A 23,576-nucleotide genomic window follows, 5' to 3' on the forward strand; every position below is an offset into this window, starting at 1 on the left:
TGGAAGGGTACTGTTGGGGACATCTGGAGAGGAAAACACGGGGTGCTTGGAGGTCCTGGTCATGGCGGATGGAGGTGTAGAGGGATTGGGTATCCATGGTGAAGATGAGGTGTTGGGGGCCGGGGAAACGGAAGTCTTGGAGGAGGTGGAGGGCGTGGGTGGTGTCTCGAATGTATGTGGGGAGTTCCTGGACTAGGGGGGATGGACAGTGTCGAGGTAGGTAGAGATAAGTTCAGTGGGCCAGGAGCGTGCTGAGACAATGGGTCGGCCAGGGTGGTCAGGCTTGTGGATTTTGAGAAGGAGGTAGAACCAGGCAGTGCGGGGTTCCCGGACTATGAGGTTGGAAGCTGTGGGTGGGAGATCTCCTGAGGTGATGAGGTTCTGTATGGTCTGGGAGATGGTGGTTTGGTGATGGGGGGGCGGGGTCATGGTCTGTTCTAAATGGCCTACCCCTTATTTTTCAACTGTGTCCTCTGGTTCGGGACTCACTCGATCCCCTACTGACTTAAATTCCAATAAACACTGCATTCTTACACATATATAGCTGTTAATCACTTTCTACTCCAATGGGTCTGCAGTTCCCTTTTACAGATTACCCTCCATAGCCTTCTTGACAAGGCAAGTCCTGCTGCCTTTGAATTCCCTTTGTTTAGTGCTTCTTTCTACGCTGGTGTTGGGAATCTGTGCCGCTACATCCTCTTCCACCCCAGGGACTTCTGCAGTGTCAACCTCCCCGCTCCACCCTGCCACCCCTCTCTTTACTGCAACAGGAATTTCTCAGGCAGCAATGCAGTGTATTGAGCAGGATTCCATTCTGCATCTCTTTAGCCTCTCCAACCCATTTTTCAACTCTTCCCTGTCTTCATCCTTCCCATCATCACTTTGCTTTCTGACACTATCCTCTCCCTTTCCACAACTTTAGTTTGCTCTTTCCCCTTTTTCCTTCCTATACACATCTACTCCCTGCATCATTTCGACATTTCTATCTTTGTCATTTGACTCCTGATCCTGCAAGAAATAAATGCCCATGGTGCTGTGGGCAGTGTATTGGCATGGATGGAGAATTGACTCTTCGGCTCAAAACAGCAACAGGAGGCAAGTGGTTCTTGTTCAGGTTGGCGCCCTGTAACCAGGGATGATCAGTGCTGAGGCCACAACTGTTTACAATATATTCATGACTTTGAGGAAGAAAGCCAATGTACTGCCACCAGGTTTGCAGATGACCCAAAAATAGGTGGAAAGACAATTTGCAAGAGGGTACAGAGAGATATTGATAGGTTAAGTAAGTGGGAAAAATGTTGGCAAAAGGAGTGTAGTATGAGAACATGTGAAGTTGTTCATTTTGCAAAGGAGAACAAAATAACAGAGAATTGTTTAAATGGAGAAAACTGCAGCAAGCTACAATGTAAATGTACTTAAGACCATAAGAAATAGGAACAAGAGTAAGCCATTTGGCACGTCGAGCCTGCCCCACCACTAAATAGGATCATGCCTGACTCGATACTCCTTATGACTATTTTCATGCCCTCTCTCCAGACCTTTGATTCCCCGAGGGAGCTTGGGTGACTTGTGCCTGAAACACAAAAAGCTAACGCACAGGTGCAGCAGGTAATCATGAAATGTTGGCCCTTATTTCAAGGGGGTTGGAATGTAAGAGTAGGGAAGTCTTACTGCAATTGGACGAGGTGCTGGTGAGACAACATCTGGAGGACTGGGAGCAGTTTTGGTCCCTTTATTTGAGAAAAGATATCACTTCATCAGAGGCAGATCAAAGAAGATTCACTGGATGATCCCTGGTTTGCAGGGATTGTCTTATGAGCAACGGTTAAACAGGTTGGGACTCTACTCACCAGAGTTTAAAATAAGAATGTTTCCCCTGATGGGAGAGTCTCGGACCAGAGGGAAAGTCTCAGAATAAAGGGGCACTATTTTAAGACTGAGGAAAGGTGGAATTTCTTCTCTCGGAGGATTGTGAATCTTCAGAATTCCTTGCCACAAAGAGCCATGGGACAGGGTCCTCGAGTACATTGAAGGCTAAGGTAGATAGATTCTTGACCAATAGGGGAATCAGGGGTTGTGGGGAAAAGGTAAAAAAGTGGCTGTGAGGAATGTCAGATCAAATCCTATCAAACAGTGGAGGGCCTCAAGGGGCCGAACTGCCTATTCCTCTTCCTTTTCTTATCATTTATGGTCTACCTTTCATCTTGTCTTCCTGTTTGCGCTTTCAAGTGAGGCCAACCAATGACACTTAAAACTGTATGTGGGCCAATATTCTAATTACATTCCAACCTTGTCAGATGGCCAGCCGTGAGGGGAAAACTTACAGAGGCCAGAAGGATATTGTAAGAGCACACGACATTGGAAATGGGGGTAAAAACAGAGAACTGTAATGAAAATGAGATTGTCACAGTTAAAAAAAACACTGGTCATCTGAGAAGCTAGCAGTCTTCTTCCTGAATTAAAAAAAATAAAGCTTTCAGTTTGTATTCAACTATTATATCTGGATCTGCAGGGGATAGTGAGATTCACCACTGTATTAAAAGTTTCTTAAGGATTTTGTAAAATAATTGGAATAGTCAATATTTATTTATAACTTTAGATAACCAATTGTGTCAGAAAAATTGGTTTCTATCAAATCTTGAAATCAATATATAGTTTAATAAATCTGTTCACTCCCTGCTGTTTATGAGTATCCAGCTTAAAAAATGCATTTTGTTTTGGTCTGTTTTGACCATTCCTATTTATTTTTGAGGAATTTCTAATACAGATGAAGTCTAGTAAGTACAAGGACATTTTTTGTGTGGCTGTTTCACAAAATGATATTTTAAGATGCCAGTTTAAATTTCACAGAGCAGAATTTTATGCCCTCTCCTGTGGTGAGTTTAGTTGCAACAGGAGCTTTTAACCAGGGAAGGGTGAGTGGATTGGTACCACACCACTTTCTCACTTTCACCTGAATTAACTCATAGCAGGTAAAAACAAGGACTGCAGATGCTGGAAACCAGAGTCCATATTAGAGTGGAAAAGCACAGCAGGTCAGGCAGCATCCGAGAAGCAGGAAAATCGACATTTCAGGCGAAAGCCCTTCACCAGAGGCAGGGTGCCTGCAGAGTGGAGAGATAAATGAGAGGGGGATGGAGGTGGGGAGAAAGTAGCATAGAGTACAATAGGTGAAAGGGGTGGGGGTGGAGGTGATAGGTCACCCTGCCTCTATTCCTGATGAAGGGCTTTTGCCCGAAACTTCAATTTTCCTGCTCCCCGGATGCTGCCTGACCTGCTGTGCTTTTCCAGCACCACTCTGATCTAGATTCATGGCAGGTAGGCATGTGAACAATCTTTCCATTCTGCTGCCAATGGAGACATTCATGGAATACATAGAATCCTTACTGTATGGAAACAGTCCATTTGGCCCAACAACTCCACATCGACTCTCCAAAGAATATCCCTGACCATGTTACTCTACATTTCAACTAATGCACCTAACCTACACATCCCCTGGACATTGTGGGCAATTTAGCATGGCCGATTCACCAAACCTGCACAACTTGTGAGAGGAAACTGGAGAACCCTAAGGAAACCCACGCAGACACAAGGAGAGTGTGCAAACACCACACAGACAGTCACCCGAGGCTGAAATCGAACCCGGGTCCCTGGTGCTGTGAGGCAGCAGTGCTAACCACTGAGCCACCTTGCCGCCCTATTGCTGACCCAAGTAAACAAAGAGTGCCCACTTAAGAGCTTTGTATTGCCATTGCTGGTGTTAACCCAGCTACTGAAGTGTAGGGCTTGGAGGGCATTGGCTGTACAGGGAGCAGGACAAGCAATTTCTGCTGTGTTTGCCCATGGGCTCCTGGGGGAGGGGTGATCCTTGATCCAAAGATACTCAGTGCCTGCATGAGGGAGCTGGCATTAGAAATGGTGGAATGGGGGTTGGGGTGGGCTGGATGCTGATAGCCATCTGATGGTGCTGCAGAGCAGAAGTGTTGCCAGCATCTAATTGGCCAGCGGTTCTCAATGTGTGAAACTTCAGCACTGTGATCATGGAAGAAGGCCACGTGCTCATCTGTTAAGTACCTGAGTGGCTCAAGATACAGTTGACCCTCTGGTAAAGAAGCAACATAGCAATTTCATTGGCTATGCAGACGCTGGCTAATACCCCATTGCATGCATAACACTCTCCTCATTGCACCATTTAGAGAATAGAAGGCAGCTATTTAACCCACAAGTGTGTGTTGACTCTCCAGAAAGCAATCCAATCAATTCTATTCTCCTACTCTATCCCCTGAAAGTTTAGATCCATCAAGGACCTTGCCAATGTCCTCTTGCGGTTTGTAATTGTTTCCACTTCCTCCAGCCTCATAGTCAGCAAGCTCTTGATCAGTGCAGTTAGATGTGCAAAAGTTTTTCTCCTCACGTTAACCCTCTCAATCTTGTCTAAAACTTTAAATCTGTGTCCCCTGGCTCTTATGCTTGCAGCTAACTGCGAACAATGTTTTAAATTTTGTGAGAACAATGTGTGACAATTGAACAAGCAACTCGATTCAAAATGCTGGAATCATTACCAAACCTTGTTATGCTCTATGGGATACCAGACGGACTTCTATCAAAGTGAGATTGGAAACATCAAGCTCCATTGTTCATGGGCCCATTAGGTGGCATTGACAAGAGAAATGGCTGCTATTAAAAACACCAAATTAAGCATGAAAAAAGACATTGAATCCTCTTCGTTATTTTCAAAGGTTCATACTGTGGCACTTTGAGTCCCATTTCCTCAGGGAACATTGAGCTAAATTGGATAAATTTCAGTATACTATATATCATGTTGAAATGACCTTTGCTTTACTAAGAAAGTAGCATTTACGGAAACAATTCTAAGAAAGCTGAAGTTTGAAATTGTTGTAACAGCGAAGAGGACAATGTGACTGTAACTGACCTATTGACTTCCCAAGGAGTAGAGTAGTCAGCTATATCAGGGTTTCGAATTTTATGTTTCTGGAACTAAGCAAGCACTAACACAAACAATAAGAGCTGCATTAGTTGACTTTTTTGTGTCACAGGTACATGTACAATGTCTTTAATTCCCCTACAGCAATGTTACCTCTGGAATCTTCTAAGGATCCATTGTTGGTCACCTCCTACTTCTAATCTAGATGCTGTCCTTCAGCTACAACATCCTGAAGGATAATATCAGATTCCACATGACAGTAAACAACTTTACCTTATCACCACATCTCCTGACCCTCCAGAATCTCTGATTTCTCACAATGATTTTTAATATCCAAGTTTGAATGAGGTAAAATATTCTTCAACCAAATACTGAAAAGACTGAAACCAATGCTTTTAGTACCTTGCACTAATTCAGTTACCCAGTCATCCATTCCAACCCTCTCTCTGGCTAGTGTTTGAGACAGAATCAAACTCTTTGCAACCTTGATGTTTTAGTTGACCTTAAGATGACATTCGGATCCCATATCGGATAAGAGACTGCCTATCTCCTATCTATGACACCATGAATCTCTAACCCACTTCAGTCACTCTCTGCCTGGCTGAATTCCCATTTACCACTCTCTGTAAACTCAAACCAATCCAAAACGCTGCTGTCCATATCCTAATTTGTTCCATGTCCTATTCACCATCACCCCTATGCTTGCAGACTCACATTGGTGCTCAGTCAAGTAATGCCTTAACTTTAAAACCATCATTGTTCTTTTTCTACATGTAACTAGTGACTACAAATCATTGGCTGTACTGTACTTTGAGGTGTCTGTTGCTCGTCAAAAACACAATATCAAATACGTGGCCAGACCTCTTCCTGTCCTTTTGCTTTTCGCCAGTCCTCTCCATTCCTCCAATGCTGGCCTCTTGCACAACATTAGTCAGTCTACTTTTGGTGACTGTGCCTTCAGTTGCCTTGGCCCTACTCTCTAGAATTCTCTTCCCATATGTCTCAGCTTTTCTTGTACTCTTCCTTCCTTCAAAATGCTCCTTAAAACTTAACTCTGTTTTTGGCCAGCTATCCTGACATCTCTTTTTACAGTTCAGTGTCAATTTTGCTTGGAACACTCTTGTGAAGCACCATGGGATGTTTAAATGTATAACATGCTGGATTTTGAATCATAGGATGGAATTTAATGTAGGCCACAGGGGTTTTGCTTGCTGATTGTAGAACCTATGTTACCTCTTTTTGTAAAAGCCCACAGCATTAGTGCCAATTAGGCAATCAACTGGGTAACAGGAGGCTTCCCCATGAACAAGGATCCTGAGGGCAGACTTATGACTCTATGACTCCTGTCCTCTGAGATGCTGACTCCTCTTCATTATTTGGTAGCGCTATCAGGAGGTGGTGGCTGCTACCAGTATTATACACATCTCAGGATCCCCTGATCGACTCTGATGCAGGTTAATAATAGGGAAACGGGTATCTTGGGAGCAGGGTGTCAACAATAAGGCAGGTGGGGTAACTCTGAGAGGTCTGCCCCTCAGTCAGGAACTGAATGCCTTGAATGAGGGGCCTCCTGGGAACCCAACAAGGTTTATCAGGCTTCCTGAAATATTAAGTCTTCTGCTTGTCTGCTGAATGCCAGCGATAGTGGGATGAACCCCTCAAGTGGACTTTAACTAGCAGGTTGGCAAGGCTATTCACAAGCCTTCCTGTTCTGAAGCAAATTGGGGCATACATGTGAAACTGGTAGGATCTCCTCCTGCCAACTTTCTGCCAATTAAGTGGCTCACTTGCTACCAAGCTTACGATGGGGGAGAACAGTAAATTCTGCCAGAGTCACAGATTGAAAAACACAGACATAACAGAGGCACAGAGATGAAAGGAGGAGTATTTGTGCTTCTCTTATCTTCTATTATGACTTAATGCATTGGGGAACGATGTCATTCCAAAGCAGGTCTTTCAGTTTTCACAAGCATACATCTCAAAGTGTCTAATTCTGTATTGACGCACTTGGTAACAGCTTTTCGTTCATCAGTTTCTTTCATCTGTCATTTAAGAATCACAGTCCTTGGAAAAATGTGCAATAATGATCCATCACGTGAAAATGCCAAATATTTGAAAAGTATAGGCAAAAACTCATGGAACTATTCAATGATGCTATTGAGAAAGAATAAGTTATGAATATTAATTTGGTGTCAGTACAGTCAAAATAATTCTGAAAGTATTACTAAGGTCCTTTTTCACCTTCTCCAACTTGGAAAAGCTGTAATATAAAAGTGACCTCACATAAGACAGATTGAGCTAAGAAACTGAATGCTCCTTAAAAAATGTAAACAATCAGTCTTTGGTCTGCAATGATTTTGTTGATCACAACTGGGGCACTGACCAGAGGCTGGTCATTGGTCTGAAATTCTACAGACCTGAGAACACTCCCAAGCTAACATATTAACCAGTTGAAGAAAGTTGACAAAACTGATGTAAGGAACAACAGAAGAAGGGCTTATGCCTGAAACGTCGATTCTCCTTCTCCTTGGATGCTGCCTGACCTGCTGCGCTTTTCCAGCAACACATTTTTAAGCTCTGATCTCCAGCATCTGCAGTCCTAACTTTCTCCTAACAGAATTAACATGCCCATTATCAATACCTAATAAACTAATGCAGTCCATCAGAAGGAGTGAATTTGAGGAGTATTCGCTTGTCTGGCAGTAATCTGTTAACTTAAAACACTGGGGCACAGTTGGCTGTGGACTAGGTGCATATGGGTGGGATTGGTGTAGTTTCGTTATTGTTGACTAGTATAGATATGGTGGGCCAACGGGCCTGTTTCTATGCTGTATGACTCTATGTCTCTAAATTACAAACTATTCTCACTTTAGAAGGGGAAGATCCTACTTGATCAATTTTCTTGAATTTTTTTTGAGAAATATCATACCAAGGAGGTAAGCAAAACTTATGACAGAATTTTCCTATGGGCTTTGAGACCCTCAGCATCCTAACCCAATGGGGGTCTGGAGCCTGCATTTGTTGAGAGCTAAACCAGGAGTGGTAATTTTATTGGAAAGTGCCTCCTCATTGCTTTCCTATGTGTTGTCCGCTCTGTTAAACTCAGTGGATAGGTCCCCAATGCTCCTGGCACAACACAACTGTAGAATCCTCAGCAGCATCAAGAGACATGGACACTGCTGAGACAGGCCTGACACTGGAAGTAAAAATCCAAAGTGGCAAGCAGGTAAATCCCTTAAGTTGGACAGGAAAGCCTCCTCTCTGTCCTCTTCACTATTAAGAAATTAACTAGTGGAGAAAGCTGTCCACTAACATTACTAAAGGTTACAAAGGTGAAAATTGATGGCTGATCTGCCTATCCTTGTAGATTGACTGAGGAATGCTCAGAAAAGTGGTATTTTATCATTTCGCAGAATTTAGAGACTCTTTTACTGAAGTCACAACAAAAAAGCAGGAGAATTTTGATAGAAATGCATCTCCAATATTTTCTTCCTCGAGTAATGTGAAGTAAAAATGTAAATGACTGCGAAACACTCAGAATGTCCCGACGACATGTGAATACACATTCTTGTCATTTATTGGAAGAAATTGAAAAAAAATTAGGAAGTGCTAATAGACTTCATGCTTGTATTTTGCTGAGCTCCGAATTTAGCTTTGATGCTCAAAACTTTAACTGAACTCAGGCAAAATAAAATGTCTTGCTAAGGATTTTCTTACAGCCTTGATAAACGCTAATCTGGTTGAGATTTATATGGATAAGAAAATAAGTTAGCAGATCTGAGGAAAAGAAGATTAATTCCTCAGATATCAACTCTTTGGTTTAGATTTGCAGCTGCAAATGTGGTTTAATTCCAAATGGTTGATGATGGGTTTTCGACAGGCTCAAATTGAAATGTGCTGTTTGCATTCAATTTTCTGACATCAGATTTGGCCAGCTGCAGCGTGCACGTGAGAAGTGGAATAAAACATTGCATACAAGTGATATTTTGTTAGAAGGAATAGTAGCAGGGCAAAAATTCTGTTAGCCTTTGAAAAAGTGCAGAATATGCATGTACACAGCTTTAGGTAAGAGAGCAACCAAGTATATGATCACTTGTTTGGTGGTTAGTAAAATGAAGGTACTGCACAAGGTGCTACAGGAAAAGCATCTCGATGCAACGCTATTGCACCACATCAAAACGTCAGAATTGTAACACATCGGAAAGAAGCCCTGACTCTGCCTTGTTGCACATTCCCTCCGTCCTTAACACAGGTCACTGTGCCTTCAATACCAAGATTCATCAATTTTTAATTCGCCCCCCCCAAAAAAAACACCTCTATTTCTCCACTTCTCACAATTCCATTAGGAAAGCCTACCAAATAAACCCCTTTGATGAAGCCTTTGAACATCCTACCTTTTATCTCTTCCCATGGCTGTGCAAGTTAACTCTGATTGCACCACTTAGCATTTCCTTGAGACATTTTTCAACGTTAAAGAGCCTATCTAAATTCAGGACCCTGGTGATACTAATGATGTGCTGTCCTTATGCTGTTTCCTTTCAACATATGACACAATCGTATATTTGACTCTCTAATGTGATCATTGCCAGCTTGGTGTGCCAGGCCATATGGATATTGTTGATGGCATCCTGTCAGGTGCAGCCACTGGTTGATGATCACTCGAGCATGCCTTTTTTCATGAAGCAGCTTTAATGTGTTTTGGTTGTTTATTGGAAAGCGTCAAGAATTCACATCTGTTATTCATGACAGCAGATCAGCCACTCATACTACCTTTGGACAGAGGAGACACCCCATTTACTCATGCACACTGTTAAGATCAGTTTGCAGGTGTATACAGACAATTCTTTGCACAGCCTGGCAATCTTTGTTGATCCTCCTTTTCCAAATATCCTGGAGAGGAAGATTGCCAGTGAAGAACCCCTTGTTGTCAGTAATGGTCCTGGCAGAAGAGGTGGTAGGGGGGATTTATAATTTATCAATTGGCACAAAGGCTTTTGAGAACCCAGTGATCAGCAAGAAAAATTTAAATGGTCACTATTTCTGTTTCCTTATCCTGACTTTCCATCTAGTCACAACTGCGTCAGAATCATTCTATCCAAGAGTAGTCTTTTGACATCTAGCATTCTGAAATCCAGAACATTAAGAAATAGCATGTAGGAAGTCCCTTCCGACAACTATTATTTGAATGAAGCAACTTTTTGATCAGAAAAGCATTTCCAAAACTGTTAGTTCTCAACCCCAGGGAACTACAGCCCAGTTTACAGTGAGGGAGCTCCCCCTTTCTCTTCCTCAGTATTGGATTATTGCAGTCAGAACAGCACCCTCCACAACTGGACACTGTAAATGTTTCTGTATTGAATATATCGGGTCCAAAAATCTCAGCCCCTTTGGCACACTCCAATCAATTCTATCAGGAGTGGCTTAAAACGACTAGAAATGAGTGTGCTCCTTGGATATTATGAGTCTTGTGACCTTATAGGATTCCTATCAGTTTTGTGAAAATAAACAATTCCTCACAAGACTAGCTACATAAAAGATAGTTGAGCTTGAGACACAAAAATAAATGTAAATTATTTGACCTGCTGTTTTTAGGTAAGCAGCTCATCAGCAGTAGAATTCTTGCTAACTGTTCATTAATGTTTTGTGATCTTTCAATATTTCAGGGGCAACCATCAACTCTCAGCATGTTGGATTTACTGAATGTGGCTCGTGACATTGCTCGCGGTTGTCAGTATCTGGAGGAGAATCACTTTATCCACCGGTTAGTAGGCACAATCTTAGCAAGTGGCATGTTTGGAGAGTATCAAATGGTACACCCTTTTTAATAATCTTGATTGTTGAATTTGTGTTTTTTTAAACAAGGCATGATATTGTTTATATTTATTGGCACTACTGCTTTAAGCTGGTCAAACAAAAATACAAGAAATTATTAGGATTTACCACATTCCACTTTCACCTCATGATAAAATCAGTCAAGGATGGTTCAGAAGAAAATCTCTTTAATAGATGTAATAAGTGGATGTGGTTGCACTATTTCATATTATTGCAGTCACATGTTTATTTTTACAATGGTTTGGTTGTTGCTAAAACAGGATGAAACAAACAATGATTACTGAAAAGTTCGCTTTAACAAATTAGAAATTACCTCAATCTGATGAAAAAGTTGCTTTGAGAAAAAGTCTATTTTCCTGATAACATTTGTCAATCCCCAAAGCCATGCAGGATTGTTGTCAATTTGTAACATCAGCAGTCCATGAAAGTCATTTGGGCTGCTTGGAGGTTCATGGTGCAGATAAACTTACATCAGCTCTGCTGTGTGTAAGCTAAATCAAATCAGATAGTAACAAGCTTAAAACCAAAAATAGACAGCCTAGTACCTTTCACTTGCAGCGAACTATAGGTACATTTGCACTTCTAATAGTTTAAAGGAAGGCATATTTTAGTGTCACTCAACTGGTAATACGGAACCCTGAACTAATTTTCTGGGGACATTGGCTCAAATGCTGAAATTTGATTTCAATAAAAATCTGGAATTTAAAAATAAAGCCAGCTTAATGGGGACTGTGTTAGCACTGTCGATTATAATAAAAAATCAATCTGGTTCACTAACATCCTTTAGGGAAGGAAATCTGCCATCCTTACCTTATCTGACCTACATGTGACTCCAGACCCACAACAATATGGTTGACTCTTAATTGGGCAATTAGTAATCAGCAATAGATGATAGCTAAGCCACTAATGCCATGAAAAATGATAAAGTAATTCTGAATAACTAATTCTGCATGTTGACACATAAAGCTATACTTTACACACATTTCTTCCCAAAAGGGGCCTGCTCCTAATTCATAAGTACATGTACAGCCTTATGTAGATGAGAAATTGGATAAGTACTATCAAACTGTAGCAGCCGCAATCATACAGCATTTTATCCTTTTGTAATTCTTGTCCCTTTGATGAGAGTATGCAAGAAAAATGTTTTCAAACTTGAGGTTGACAGGTTGTAAAGGCAGAAAGAGAAATCCATAACAGTGAAATATCACACATCCTCTTGTACAGTAAACAGTTATCCAATTCAAATATTAATTTACATGAACTTTTCTTTATCACTTCCTACTATAAGACCACCAGTCATGTTTCTCGTCCTGTGTGGGTCCTCGGTGTTGCTTCATTCACCGTGTGAATGCTGATTCTAATCTCTTACAGAATCCTAGAACCTGATCCTCTTCCTTCATAAGTTTCCAACATCACAATCCATTATACCAGACCTCTCCCAAAGACAGTCAGTGATCTGCTCCTGTCCCCAGTGTGTTCCAGATGCTGCTCCTTTCTGGAAAGGACCACCTGAGTCAATTCCCTTTCCAAGTGAGTCCCAAGTACTGTTCCCCTTTGCAGATGAATCCCTGAATCTACTCCCCTCATCCAGTGACTCCTTCTTGCTACTCCTTTCACTGAATCAGTTCTTAGAACATAGAACAATACAGCGCAGAACAGACCCTTCGGCCCTCGATGTTGCGCCGACCTGTGAACTATTCTCAGCTCATCCCCCTATACTATCCCAAAATCATCCATGTGCTTATCTAAGGATTGTTTAAATCTCCCGAATGTGGCTGAGTTAACTACCTTAGTAGGTAGGGCATTCCATGCCCTTACCACTCTCTGCGTAAAGAACTTGCCTCTGACATCTGTCTTAAATCTATCACCCCTCAATTTGTAGTTATGCCCTCTCATACACGCTGACGTCATCATCCTAGGAAAAACTCTTTCACTGTCTACCCTATCTAATCCTCTGATCATCTTGAATGTCTCTATCAAATTCCCCCTTAGCCTTCTTCTTTCCAATGAGAACAGACCCAAGTCTCTCAGCCTTTCCTCATAAGACCTTCTCTCCAGACCAGGCAACATCCTGGTAAATCTCCTCTGCTCCTTTTCCAATGCTTCCACATCCTTCCTGTAATGGGGCGACCAAAGCTGTACACAATATTCCAAGTGTGGCCACACCAGCGTTCATATTATTCTTATCCTTGAATGAGTCTCTGAATCTGCTTCTCTCCCTGAGTCAGTCCTTAATATTGCCGCTCTCTTTAGGTGAATTCCTGATGCTACATTTCTCTGTGAGTCAGTTCCTTGAGTTGTCCTTGATGCATATTTAATCCTTGAACCTCCCAATTGCTTCAAGTTATCCAGAAGAGAGATGGCATTACATGGTGATGCCTCAGCTGAAAATCCCTCCATGAATGGCAATCCCAACAATTATATTGTTGGAAGGTCAGCATAGATCAAATGCTTAAATTCTGGACTGAAACTTAAAGTGTTGACTCAGGTGAGATTTTTGATAAATCAGACATACTGATAGAGCTTGGCAACATTCCAATTCAACCTCCTCCAGTGCTGTCTAAAACATGCAAATATTTCATTACAACACAGGCATCTGCCCAAATAGACTAATACACTAATACCATACAATTTAATCCCAAGCCAGTTTTCTTTCTTGACTTTGGCTTACTTTATTGATCGAATTTTTTATTTTCTTGTTTGAGTACATAATATATACATGCTGTAATGTAAAGAGTTGTGAAAAGTGAGATATTTCTAGGAATATAAATGCTGAGAAGTGTCCAGTTCCAATTAACCACTACAGTGGCAAGACATTCATTTTGAAGATCAAAGGAATGACATGACCAAAGGTCAGATCTGTCAGATTAATATTATAATATTATACCCAGTTAGACAATAATAGGATGGACTTTGCATGATCCTGACATCATTTATTCTTTAATATACAATTTACATTTGCTCCACTCTGACACCTTTCACTCAGGTATACTCATACAATCTGTGGCTGACATTTTAATTGAGCCTTCAAGTAGAAATCTGAGATTTAAAACCCTCTCTCCATCCTTGTTCGAATTCTTCAACATTGTAATTTTGTATCAGCAATCGTGAGTGAATTAAATTTATATTTTCACTCTGTCAATTATGTTACAATGAAGGCACTGACTGCTGTATAATTAAATATACAAATCTATGTTTAAATTTTAATCTATACTGACCCAGAGGATCTCAACCAGGATACCAATTTGATCATTGATCTTAGCATCCTTTAACAATTAAAATATCATTCAAGACTCCTGCAATAAATTAGAATCTAGTGATCCCTACTCAAAGTGAATTTGTGGGTATCAGCTGAGCGTGGGCTCAAGCTTATCCCTATTCCACTCAAAAAATCACTTAGCAGCACTCAGTATGAAGAATCTTGTGTGATGCATTTTAGCAGTGCAGGCAATTGTTGTGACAGTGGAACTCTATTCCAACATTAGTCGGCTGTTCTGGAATGGATGTGAGTAGGTGTATGATGATTGGGGGAGAGATCATTTACCTTTCTTTGTTCTCTTTGTTAACAGCGATATAGCTGCAAGAAATTGCCTTCTTACTTTCAAAGGTACGGGAAGAGTGGCTAAGATTGGAGATTTTGGAATGGCTCGTGATATATACAGGTAAATTTTAAAAATATAGTACTTTACTTTTTTTCTTTATTCTGCTTTGTGAAGTTCACCAGTAAGGCCAGCATAATTATCTTACAACTGACTGAATTGCTCAGCCATTTCAGAGGGCAGTTAATAATGGTCGCATTGCTATCATTATTTTTAATAATCAGTAAATAATTGAAACTATACAACCCAGTTTGAGCTTTAGAGTTGACTGTACACAGATAACCTTTGATAGCAAGAGTTCAATCTGTTTCCTCTTATTCCACAAATAAAAAATAGTCAGTTTTTAAAAATCTGAATATCATGGAAAATGAGCTTCAGCAATACTAGGCCATTATCAATTTCAAATAAAGAAAGTGAAGATGTGTGTTAATATTGCTGCCATTGTTCTGATTACTTAAAAAATCTAAGAGAGGAACAGTTTATGGAAGTCAATTTTCTGAGCTATTGCATATGGTGTCAGGCCTGACCATAGTTTCCAAGTAAAGCTGTGTCGAAAGAAATAAATTAGTTGGCCTAGATGCACAGACTGACAATTATGTCTTATATTCTTGTTTTTATATATCATTGTAATTAAAAATAGCAAAATGTGTTCATCTCAGAAATATGGAAGTAGAGTTGGTTGCAGCAGAGGATTCTCATCACAAGTTGAGAAGTTGGGAGGCACATTACTGATACACAACAATACTGCCACTGACAGGAGAGGCTGATTATCACATGATATGTTTATGTAAGAGTTTTCTATGATACTTTGAACAACAAAAGTAGTCAAAAACTGATTTCAAATGTCACTGAAGGAACAATGGAATAAATTTAATGATACTCCCAGGAGCAGGAAATGAGGCACTTAATTGTGTGGGAGGTGAAGCGTCAACTTCTCAGCTGTGGATAAAAATTGGGAAGGTCGTCAATAGCAAATTAAAGACAAGTGTCGATAAGCTCTTTGTAATGCAACAACATGTCACGTTCAGCCATTAAAACACATGCTAACCAAATTAAATTGCATCCCTTGATGCAGACATGACGTGCCGAAGGGCCTTTTCTGTACTGCGTGATTCTTTGGGTCTGTGATTGACTTGAGATTAAGTTGGCAGCAAATGGGAAAGATGTTCTCTCAGATTCATGACTGGTTAATGGTGCGATGTGGAGAGGAAGGCAGTTTTCCTGATGGATTTGGACAGAGCACAAGCTGCCAGAGGGAAGAGCTGATGCATTCTTGATGAAGGGCTTTTGTCTGAAACATCAATTTTTCTGCTCCTCAGATGCTGCCTAACCTGCTGTGTTTTTCCAGCACCACTTTAACCTTGACTCTAATCTCCAGTATCTGCAGTACCCACCACCGCATTGAACACTGCTATCATGTCTTGCCTTTTAGTGTAGACCAAAAGGAAATAAAGGAGGTGGATATGTTAGTGTACGATGATATGCTATTATCAGTGTCACACCTGCAGCATTTGTTGGCAACCATGTGGCAAAGACACTACATGTGCTCCAACTAAGTGGCCATTCTTGAAGACTAAGGCAAGAAGTTCTTAGGTCAAGGCAGACTGAGGCTTGGCCATACTCATTCGAGTGGTTGAGTTGATCAGAGTAAGGAGTTCACATCACTGCAGTTTGGGAATTGGACCACGGCCTGTTCTGCAGGTCCAGTGCAACCAGGAGAGAAATTAGAGGCAAGTTAGGCATGGAACTGTACAGAGATCAATGAGGGTTATGGTTATTCTTCAGTTGGAATTGCCTTTCCAAGTCAGTTAGGCAGATAGGCCACAGTCTATCCAGGGAATCTGTTCATTGAAAGTCAAATAGGGGGTCATTAGGGTACAGTGCTCTGGTGGGAAACTGGGAAAGTTAATTTTGGAGATTGAAGGTAGCATGCTGGGATGCAGAGGGGACAATAATTGTGAAGTGAGGGACAACTCAACCTGTATGGGAGGGGAGATGATGACAGAGCATGGGAGGGCAAGGGATACAGTGGGAGGGAGATCATTGATGGCCTCCACAGCCCTGACTTCGATGGGGCCTCAGGGCATAGCTATCTTTGTTATAACTAAGTTATATGTTTGTGGCTTGAGGGTAACTTGGGGAGGATAGCAGTTAAATAAAAGATTTGAGAAAGATCAAAGCTGATCAGTTTTACGGGGACAGCAATGCAGAAAATAACATGGCAGTTTGGTGAGGGGAACACCTAGATGAGAGGCTGAGCAACTTGCCCCATGAAATGCTACCTATGTTTCATTCCATCTTTAATCCTGGGCGCAGTAACTAAAGCAATAGAATGTGGGTCCATGCCAATACCCAACAGATACTGCCAGTACTACATCTGGGTCTACGTAGCAGCTGCCAGCCTATCCATGGTGAAAGCCAGAGGAATGCATGTCAGAGGCAGCATCATTGTGGTTAGCATTGATGGGCACCTGATGCAGCTGATGCCTGCAGGCGCCGAGAGAGAATGAGTTAAGATTAATTGGTAGGAGTTTGGGCACATTAAGGATACATTTGCAGTAATGATAATGGGAAAGCAGCATGGCACTTAGAAAGTCAGAAAGTCGTAGAATCATACAGCACAGCAACAGACCCTTTGTTCCAACCAGTCCATGCCAAACTTAATCCCAAACTAAACTAATCCCACCTGCCTGCAGTTGGCCCATATCCCTCCACACATTTCTTATTCAGGTACTTATCTAAATGTCTTTTAAACATTGTGACTGTAAAAGCAAGAAAACACATGCAACATGCCTCAATGACGACCGCCCGTGGCTCGGACCTGAAGTGCTTCAAGAGGATGGTCATGGCCCACATTAACTCTATCCTCCCAGCCTGCCTCGAGCGCCTGCAGTTTGCCTCCTGATGAAACAGGTCCACAGCAGAAGCCATTTCCCTCGCCCTATGTTCATCCCTGGAACATCTAGATAATAAAAATACCTATGTCAGGCTCCTACTTATCGACTACAGCTCTGCCTTCAATACTTTAATCCCAACCAAACTAACCTCAAAGCTCTGAGATCTAGGTCTCAGCTCCAACCTCTGCAACCGGATCCTCAGCTTCCCAACCCACAGACCACAATCAGTAAAGATGGACAACAGAACATCCCCCACAATAATCCTCAACACTGCAGCCCCGCAAGGATGTATTCTCAGCCCCTTAATAATTCCTGATAAAGGGCCTTGGCCCAAAACGTCGATTCTCCTGTTCCTTGGATGCTGCTTGACCTGCTGTGCTTTTCTAATGTTGTCCCTAATGTACTCCCTGTACACTCACGACCTTGTTGCCAAATTTTGTATGAATACCATCTACAAGTTTGCTGACATATTAAAATAATGATGAGTCAGAATATGGGAAGGAAATAGAATGCTTGGTGTCATGGTGCAATGATAACAAGCTCTATCTCAATGTCGGTAAAACAAAAGAACTGGTCATTGACTTCAGGAAGAAAGGACAAGGGCATATCCCCATTTCCATCAATGCAGCTGAGATGGAGAGGGTTGAGAATGTCAAGTTCTTAGGAGTAACAATAACCAGCAATCTGTCCTGGATCTCTCATGTAGCTGTGATGGTCAAGAAAGCACAACAATGCCTCTTCTTCCTCAGGAAGCTAAGGAAATTTGGCATGTCCATAAGGATCCCCAGCAACTTTTACAGACGCACCATAGAAAGCATTCTATCCAGGTGCGTCACGGCTTGGCACAGTAACTGCTCTGCCCAGGATCATAAGAAACCACAGAAAATTATGAACGCAGCCCAGTCCATCTCCCATCCATTGACTCCATCTACACTTTTCGTACCATGGATTCCTCCCACCCCGGCAGAAAATACAGAAGCTTTAAACACACTTTGAGAACAGCTTCTTCCCTGCTGTTACTAGACTGCTGAATGGACCTCTCTAATTTCAAATCCAATGTTGATCTTGCTTTGTACACCTCCTGTGCAGCTGTAACCTTGTATTCCTCAATCTGTCTAAGCACCCTGTGAGTTATCTGTCCTAGTTCATAGAATCCTTATAATGTGTAAGCAGGCCATTCAACCCATCGAGTCCACACTGACCTCTGAAAAGGGTCCCATCTAGACCCAGTCCCCCCCCCCCACCACCACCACCACTCTATCGCTTTAACCCTGCATTTCCCATAACCAATCCACCTGACCTGCATATCTTTGTGACTGGGAGGAAACCAGAGTACCCAGAGGAAACCCATGCAGACACGGGGAGAATATACAAACTCCACAAGGACAGTCGCCCAAGGCTGGTATCAAACCATGTCCCTGGTGCTGTGAGGCAGCAGTGCTAACCACTGAGCCACCGGGCCATCCTTGCATACTATAATCTCCATACACTGCTCACAAAACAAACCTTTTCACTGTACTTCGGTGCATGTGACAACAATAAATCAAACCAAAGTCCAGCACATCCTCTGAAAGTTCCTTCCAAACGCAAACCACTCTCTGTATAAAAAAGTTTTCCCCATGTCTTTTTTAAACCTTTTTCCTCTCACCTTAAAAATACAATCCTTAGCTTGAAATCCCCCGCCAATGAATTTTACTTGCCACAGTTTGGAGGTCTTGGGCGTCACCATATGAATGGTCACAGTCATCTCCTGCTAAGACAAGGAGACAAGTCCGTGGTGGTGGTGGTGGGGGTGTGGGGGTGGATGGGATGACCTTTGGCCATCTTCCTTGACCCTCTCCAGTCTATTCTGGGTTGTTTTCTCTTGGAATGAGACAATTGAGTGTAATCAGCACAGCTTTTTGTGCAGGTGTGGGAAAGGAGGGGAGGTGTGCCAAGTGAGTGAGTGACTGAGGCGCGGAGGGAATGTGGGGTTCATAGTCTGGGAGACCGAGGTGGACATCAGTGAATGAGTGATGATGTTGTAAGAGTGATAGAGCATGAGTCTCAGTGTGAAGTAGGTGCACAGTAGAATTAGATTAAGTGTAAGGTAGCAGAGGGAAGATGCTTGTCTTTTCAAAGATGGAGTTGAAAAGCTCTTTGACCTGCATTGCTGGGTGATCCTCTGGACTGTGGACCACGCATTGACACTGGTGACCACCAGACCAGGCTGGTAGGGAATGGTGCTGTGGTCTCTGCTAGCAGCCTATAGGAAAGTGGATGGCCCACTTCTCCACTAACCTGTCCAACAGGACCTCCAGACCCCTACCAGAACACTGGGCTACCACCTTGTCTCTGTCAACCATCTCCATGGCAATTCTTACCATAATGCAACTGCAAGAGACCGTTCCTGTTTTGCAGCAGTTGTCCTGATGTACAGTTTAAATATGGCAGTGGTAGCAGAAATTCCAGAGGAATGTGAACTCCCATTGCTGGTGAGTGCCAATAGAGGCATGGGACTTACATACTGAAGTGAGCTGCACAGAATAGCATAAGAAAACCTGCTCAACTCACACAGAGTGAAACACTCTATGAAACTCCCTAAAACTGCAACTCTAGCCTATAGTATACTCTCGGACGAAATATAGTCTCGCAAAGAAATCAAAGGTTAACAGATGTAGGTGGTGTCATTATCACAGATCATAATGGGTGTTTTGAAAGAGGACTGATATAGCTAAAGTGACTGGGGATGTAAATCCAGTGGCTGCCTGGAAAATAACTCTGGAAAGTCACACCTGCCGGTGTCAAAGAATTTCAAAGAGAGAAAATGCTTGACAAATTGAACTGTAATCCTGCGAGTATCTCAGAGTGGAAACAAGCAATCTAGATGTGAGCCTTATTTGCATTTTCCCCATTCCAAACAAACAAGCTTCAAATCTGGTCTCTGTGTGTTAATGGCCTGATCTCCTAAACTGTGAATTAGTGTCTTGTGAAGATCACAGCTTTGAGAACAGCAATTAAACACCCCTACAACAGGTTCAAAGAATGACTGTCACTCTGAGTGCTGCCAGGCACCATTGAAAGGAACCAAGACAAAAAAGTTCCACTCAGCCTGCAAAGCCAAGAACCTTGTTCAACTGATCAACTCCCAACATCAACAATATCAGCAAATGATGCCGTAACAGCTGCCATGTTTGACTGTATACTCTTCATGAAAGACTCAGTCTGGTGCATATAATTTTTAACATTCACCTTTTGGTTGGATTAACCTTTCTTTACTGATCTGTGTGCATGTGTAACGTTATTGTTTCACTTAGCATTTAACAGCTCATTCCACCGAGAGAGTGGTGTGTTTATGGAATGAGCTGCCACAGGATGTGGTGGAGGCTAATACAATTACATTATTTAGAAGGCATCGGGATGGATATATGAATAGGAAGGGTTTAGAGGAATATGGGCCAAATGCTGGCAGTTTGGACTTGATCAGTTTCGGATATCTGGTCGGGATGGACGAGTTGGACCAAAGGGTCTGTGTCTGTGCCATACAATTGTCTCTGTGACAACTAAACTCTTTTGTTAACTCCTTTAAAATGCAAGTTTGTTTTGTCTAGGAGAATGTAATCCACACGGGAGGGAATCACTTATAAATTAACCTTGTTATGACTAATCATAGGAGTGGGTGAAAATGGATTGATGTATATCAATAAATAATGGAAATAATCTAAGAAAGTGAGAAATAGTGATGCAGGAATTACAACAGTTTCTGTTGTATTGCAGTGAAGTATATTTGCTAATTTTGACAAAAGGTTTCCCACTTTATTTTGCTGATATTAGTGAATGAAGGAAGTTATAGCCTTACATCATTAATTTTAACTCAATTATTTTGTCGATTTTTGGGCAATTGATTATGTGAGCAGAATAATTTATCACTGTTTTATTCTTTTAACCTTTTAAGTTCACTTTTCAAGGTTGTGCAAATTAAATTTTCAATCTAACATTAAACCATTACATTCCTTTTGGGACAATGGCCTACTATTTCGTATAGCCAGTGAATGAAGCAGTTAATTATCCATTTTAAAAAACTATCCATGACAGACATTTTATACATCCAGACTTCAAGGTCATCCTGTGGGATCCTAGTCCACAATGTCAATGATTATTTGAAATTCCTCTGTCTGCTCTCCTAACAGAGGTACTAACCCACCAAATAGCTGCATTGACATCTTCATTGTTATCTGAAAATGAAATGCCAAAACCAGAACATCTTGTGCTTCCAGTAGAGTAACTACAAATTGCAAAAATATTTATCAAAGCTTCTTTTGCTCTGGGAAAGAACAGCTGTATCATTTTTTGTCAGCATTTGATCTACATAAGTGATGTATTAATATATATTAATGTAGCATTTCCTTTTATATCTACAAGTTACTCAAAGCAAGGCTTAAATATCAATCCAAATAGCCATATTATGCTATGAAGTATGAAACATATTCAGTTTTTGCCTGCAAAGTACGGCTGATTAACAGTAATATATGAAACTGTTTGAATTTACTTTAAAGGCTGAGAAAAAGCAGAGATAACTTCATCTACTGGCTGGTTTGCTGAACTACCACTTTACTGTCATAATGTTAGACACTTCCTTTAACATCTATCACACAGAAGGATCATACTTGTTTGTGTTTGATTCCACAGGGCTAGTTATTACAGAAAGGGTGGTCGTGCCATGCTCCCAGTGAAATGGATGCCACCAGAGGCCTTCATGGAAGGAATATTTACTTCAAAAACAGATACTTGGTATGTGTGTTTGAGCGCATGGTTCCTGAAAAAAAAGAGTAAAAGGAAAGGTTAAGGTAACAACTGAATTAACTTACCTCAGGTTAGCAACTTTAACAAGCTTTACTGTGCTGACAGCTTAATCACAGACCTACAACTGACGAAGGAAAAAGAAAGATTTTCCAATAGTTTCTACAGAGTAGCGGTCCATTGTAAGCACTGTCCTTTCACCATGCCCATTATATGAAATGCATCACATGAATTTCAGCAATCTCTACCCATTCCTAGAAAGCAAGCGCACTACAGCTCAGACTAATTTGGGTCTCAGTTGGTAATCTCAGTCAACCACAATAAACTACATTAAAATAATGCCTTTAGTTCAAAGAACTGTCCCAAGGTACTTCACAGGTACATGAAGGGAACAGGTGCTGAGCTGAAGGGGGTAGGGTGTCCAAGAGAGGCAAGTATGCAGTGGTTTTAAAAGGAAGGAATTGCAGAGAGTGGGACCAAGACAACTAAAGTAATGACTATGGAATATTGGGCAAAAGAAAAGGGAATGCACAAGGGGATAGAATCTTCAGAATTGAGTGTTGTGGAACTGTTTCTATCTCGTGTAGGGTAAAGAGATACGATGAACTAGGGTCAGGACAGGTTGAAAGTCAAAGAAAACAGTTGAGTAAAGTACAAAGGAAGCAAAACAACAGAGGCCCTAGAGAAGTATAGAAAATGCAGGGGGAGCTCAAGAAAGCAATTATGTGAGCAAAGAGGTGATATGAGAAAACAGGGGCAGGCAAGGTTATGGAGAATCCCAAAATATTCTTCAAGTATATCAAGCGAAGGAGAATAACAAGTGATAGAGTAGGGCCGATTAGTGATCAAGGGGCAATCGGTGCTTTAAACTGGATGATATTGGGAGAGTGTTAAAGAGCACTTCACATCTTCACTTCACTTTACTCTGGAGATGGAGGATGTAAGTACAGAATTCAAGGATGTGGACAATGAAGCTCTCGAGCAAATTGATGTGATAAGCAAGGAGGGATGGGAGGTTTTGGTGGATTTAAAAGTGGATGAATCCCCAGGTCCAGGTGAATTGTACCCCAGGCTTTTGTGTGAGATGTTGTATCCAGCCCTGAATTAAATTTGCAAACTAACTTTGGCCATGGGGGACCTGGAGGACAGCTAATATGGTTTCACTTTACAAGACCAGGGAACTATAGACCAGTGAGGCTAACGTCACTGGTAGAACAACAATTGGAAAGAATAGTGAGGGAGAAATTAATCTCCATTTTGAGAGGCAAGGTTTGATCAGGGATGGTCAGCATGGTTTTGTCAGGGGGACGTCATGTCTAAAAAACCTGGTGGAATTTTTCAACGAGGTGACCAAGTATTTGAATGAGGCAAGGGCAGGTGATGTAGTTTATATGGATTTTAGCAAGGCCTTTGACAAGGTCCAACATGGGAAACTGACAAAGCAGCTCACGGGATCCAGGGTATCTTTGTCAGTTGGATTTGAAATTGGCTCAGGGACAGGAGACAGAAGGTAGTTTTATGGGG

At 41.6% G+C, this 23,576-nt stretch overlaps 1 protein-coding gene across 2 annotated transcripts in view; it reads left to right on the forward strand.

The window, feature by feature from the left end:
• Nucleotides 1–23,576, forward strand: part of LOC122552709 (ALK tyrosine kinase receptor-like) — a 1,052,914-nt gene that overhangs the window by 1,019,520 nt on the left and 9,818 nt on the right. For both annotated transcript variants that reach the window (XM_043695597.1, XM_043695598.1), the window contains 3 exons: nt 10,609–10,706; nt 14,347–14,439; nt 21,942–22,043. In XM_043695597.1, coding sequence (XP_043551532.1) covers nt 10,609–10,706; nt 14,347–14,439; nt 21,942–22,043 — 293 coding nt within the window. The remainder of the gene's footprint in view (nt 1–10,608; nt 10,707–14,346; nt 14,440–21,941; nt 22,044–23,576) is intronic.

The sequence above is a fragment of the Chiloscyllium plagiosum genome, chromosome 9 (genome assembly GCF_004010195.1).
Source record: "Chiloscyllium plagiosum isolate BGI_BamShark_2017 chromosome 9, ASM401019v2, whole genome shotgun sequence".
Lineage (NCBI taxonomy): Eukaryota > Metazoa > Chordata > Chondrichthyes > Orectolobiformes > Hemiscylliidae > Chiloscyllium > Chiloscyllium plagiosum.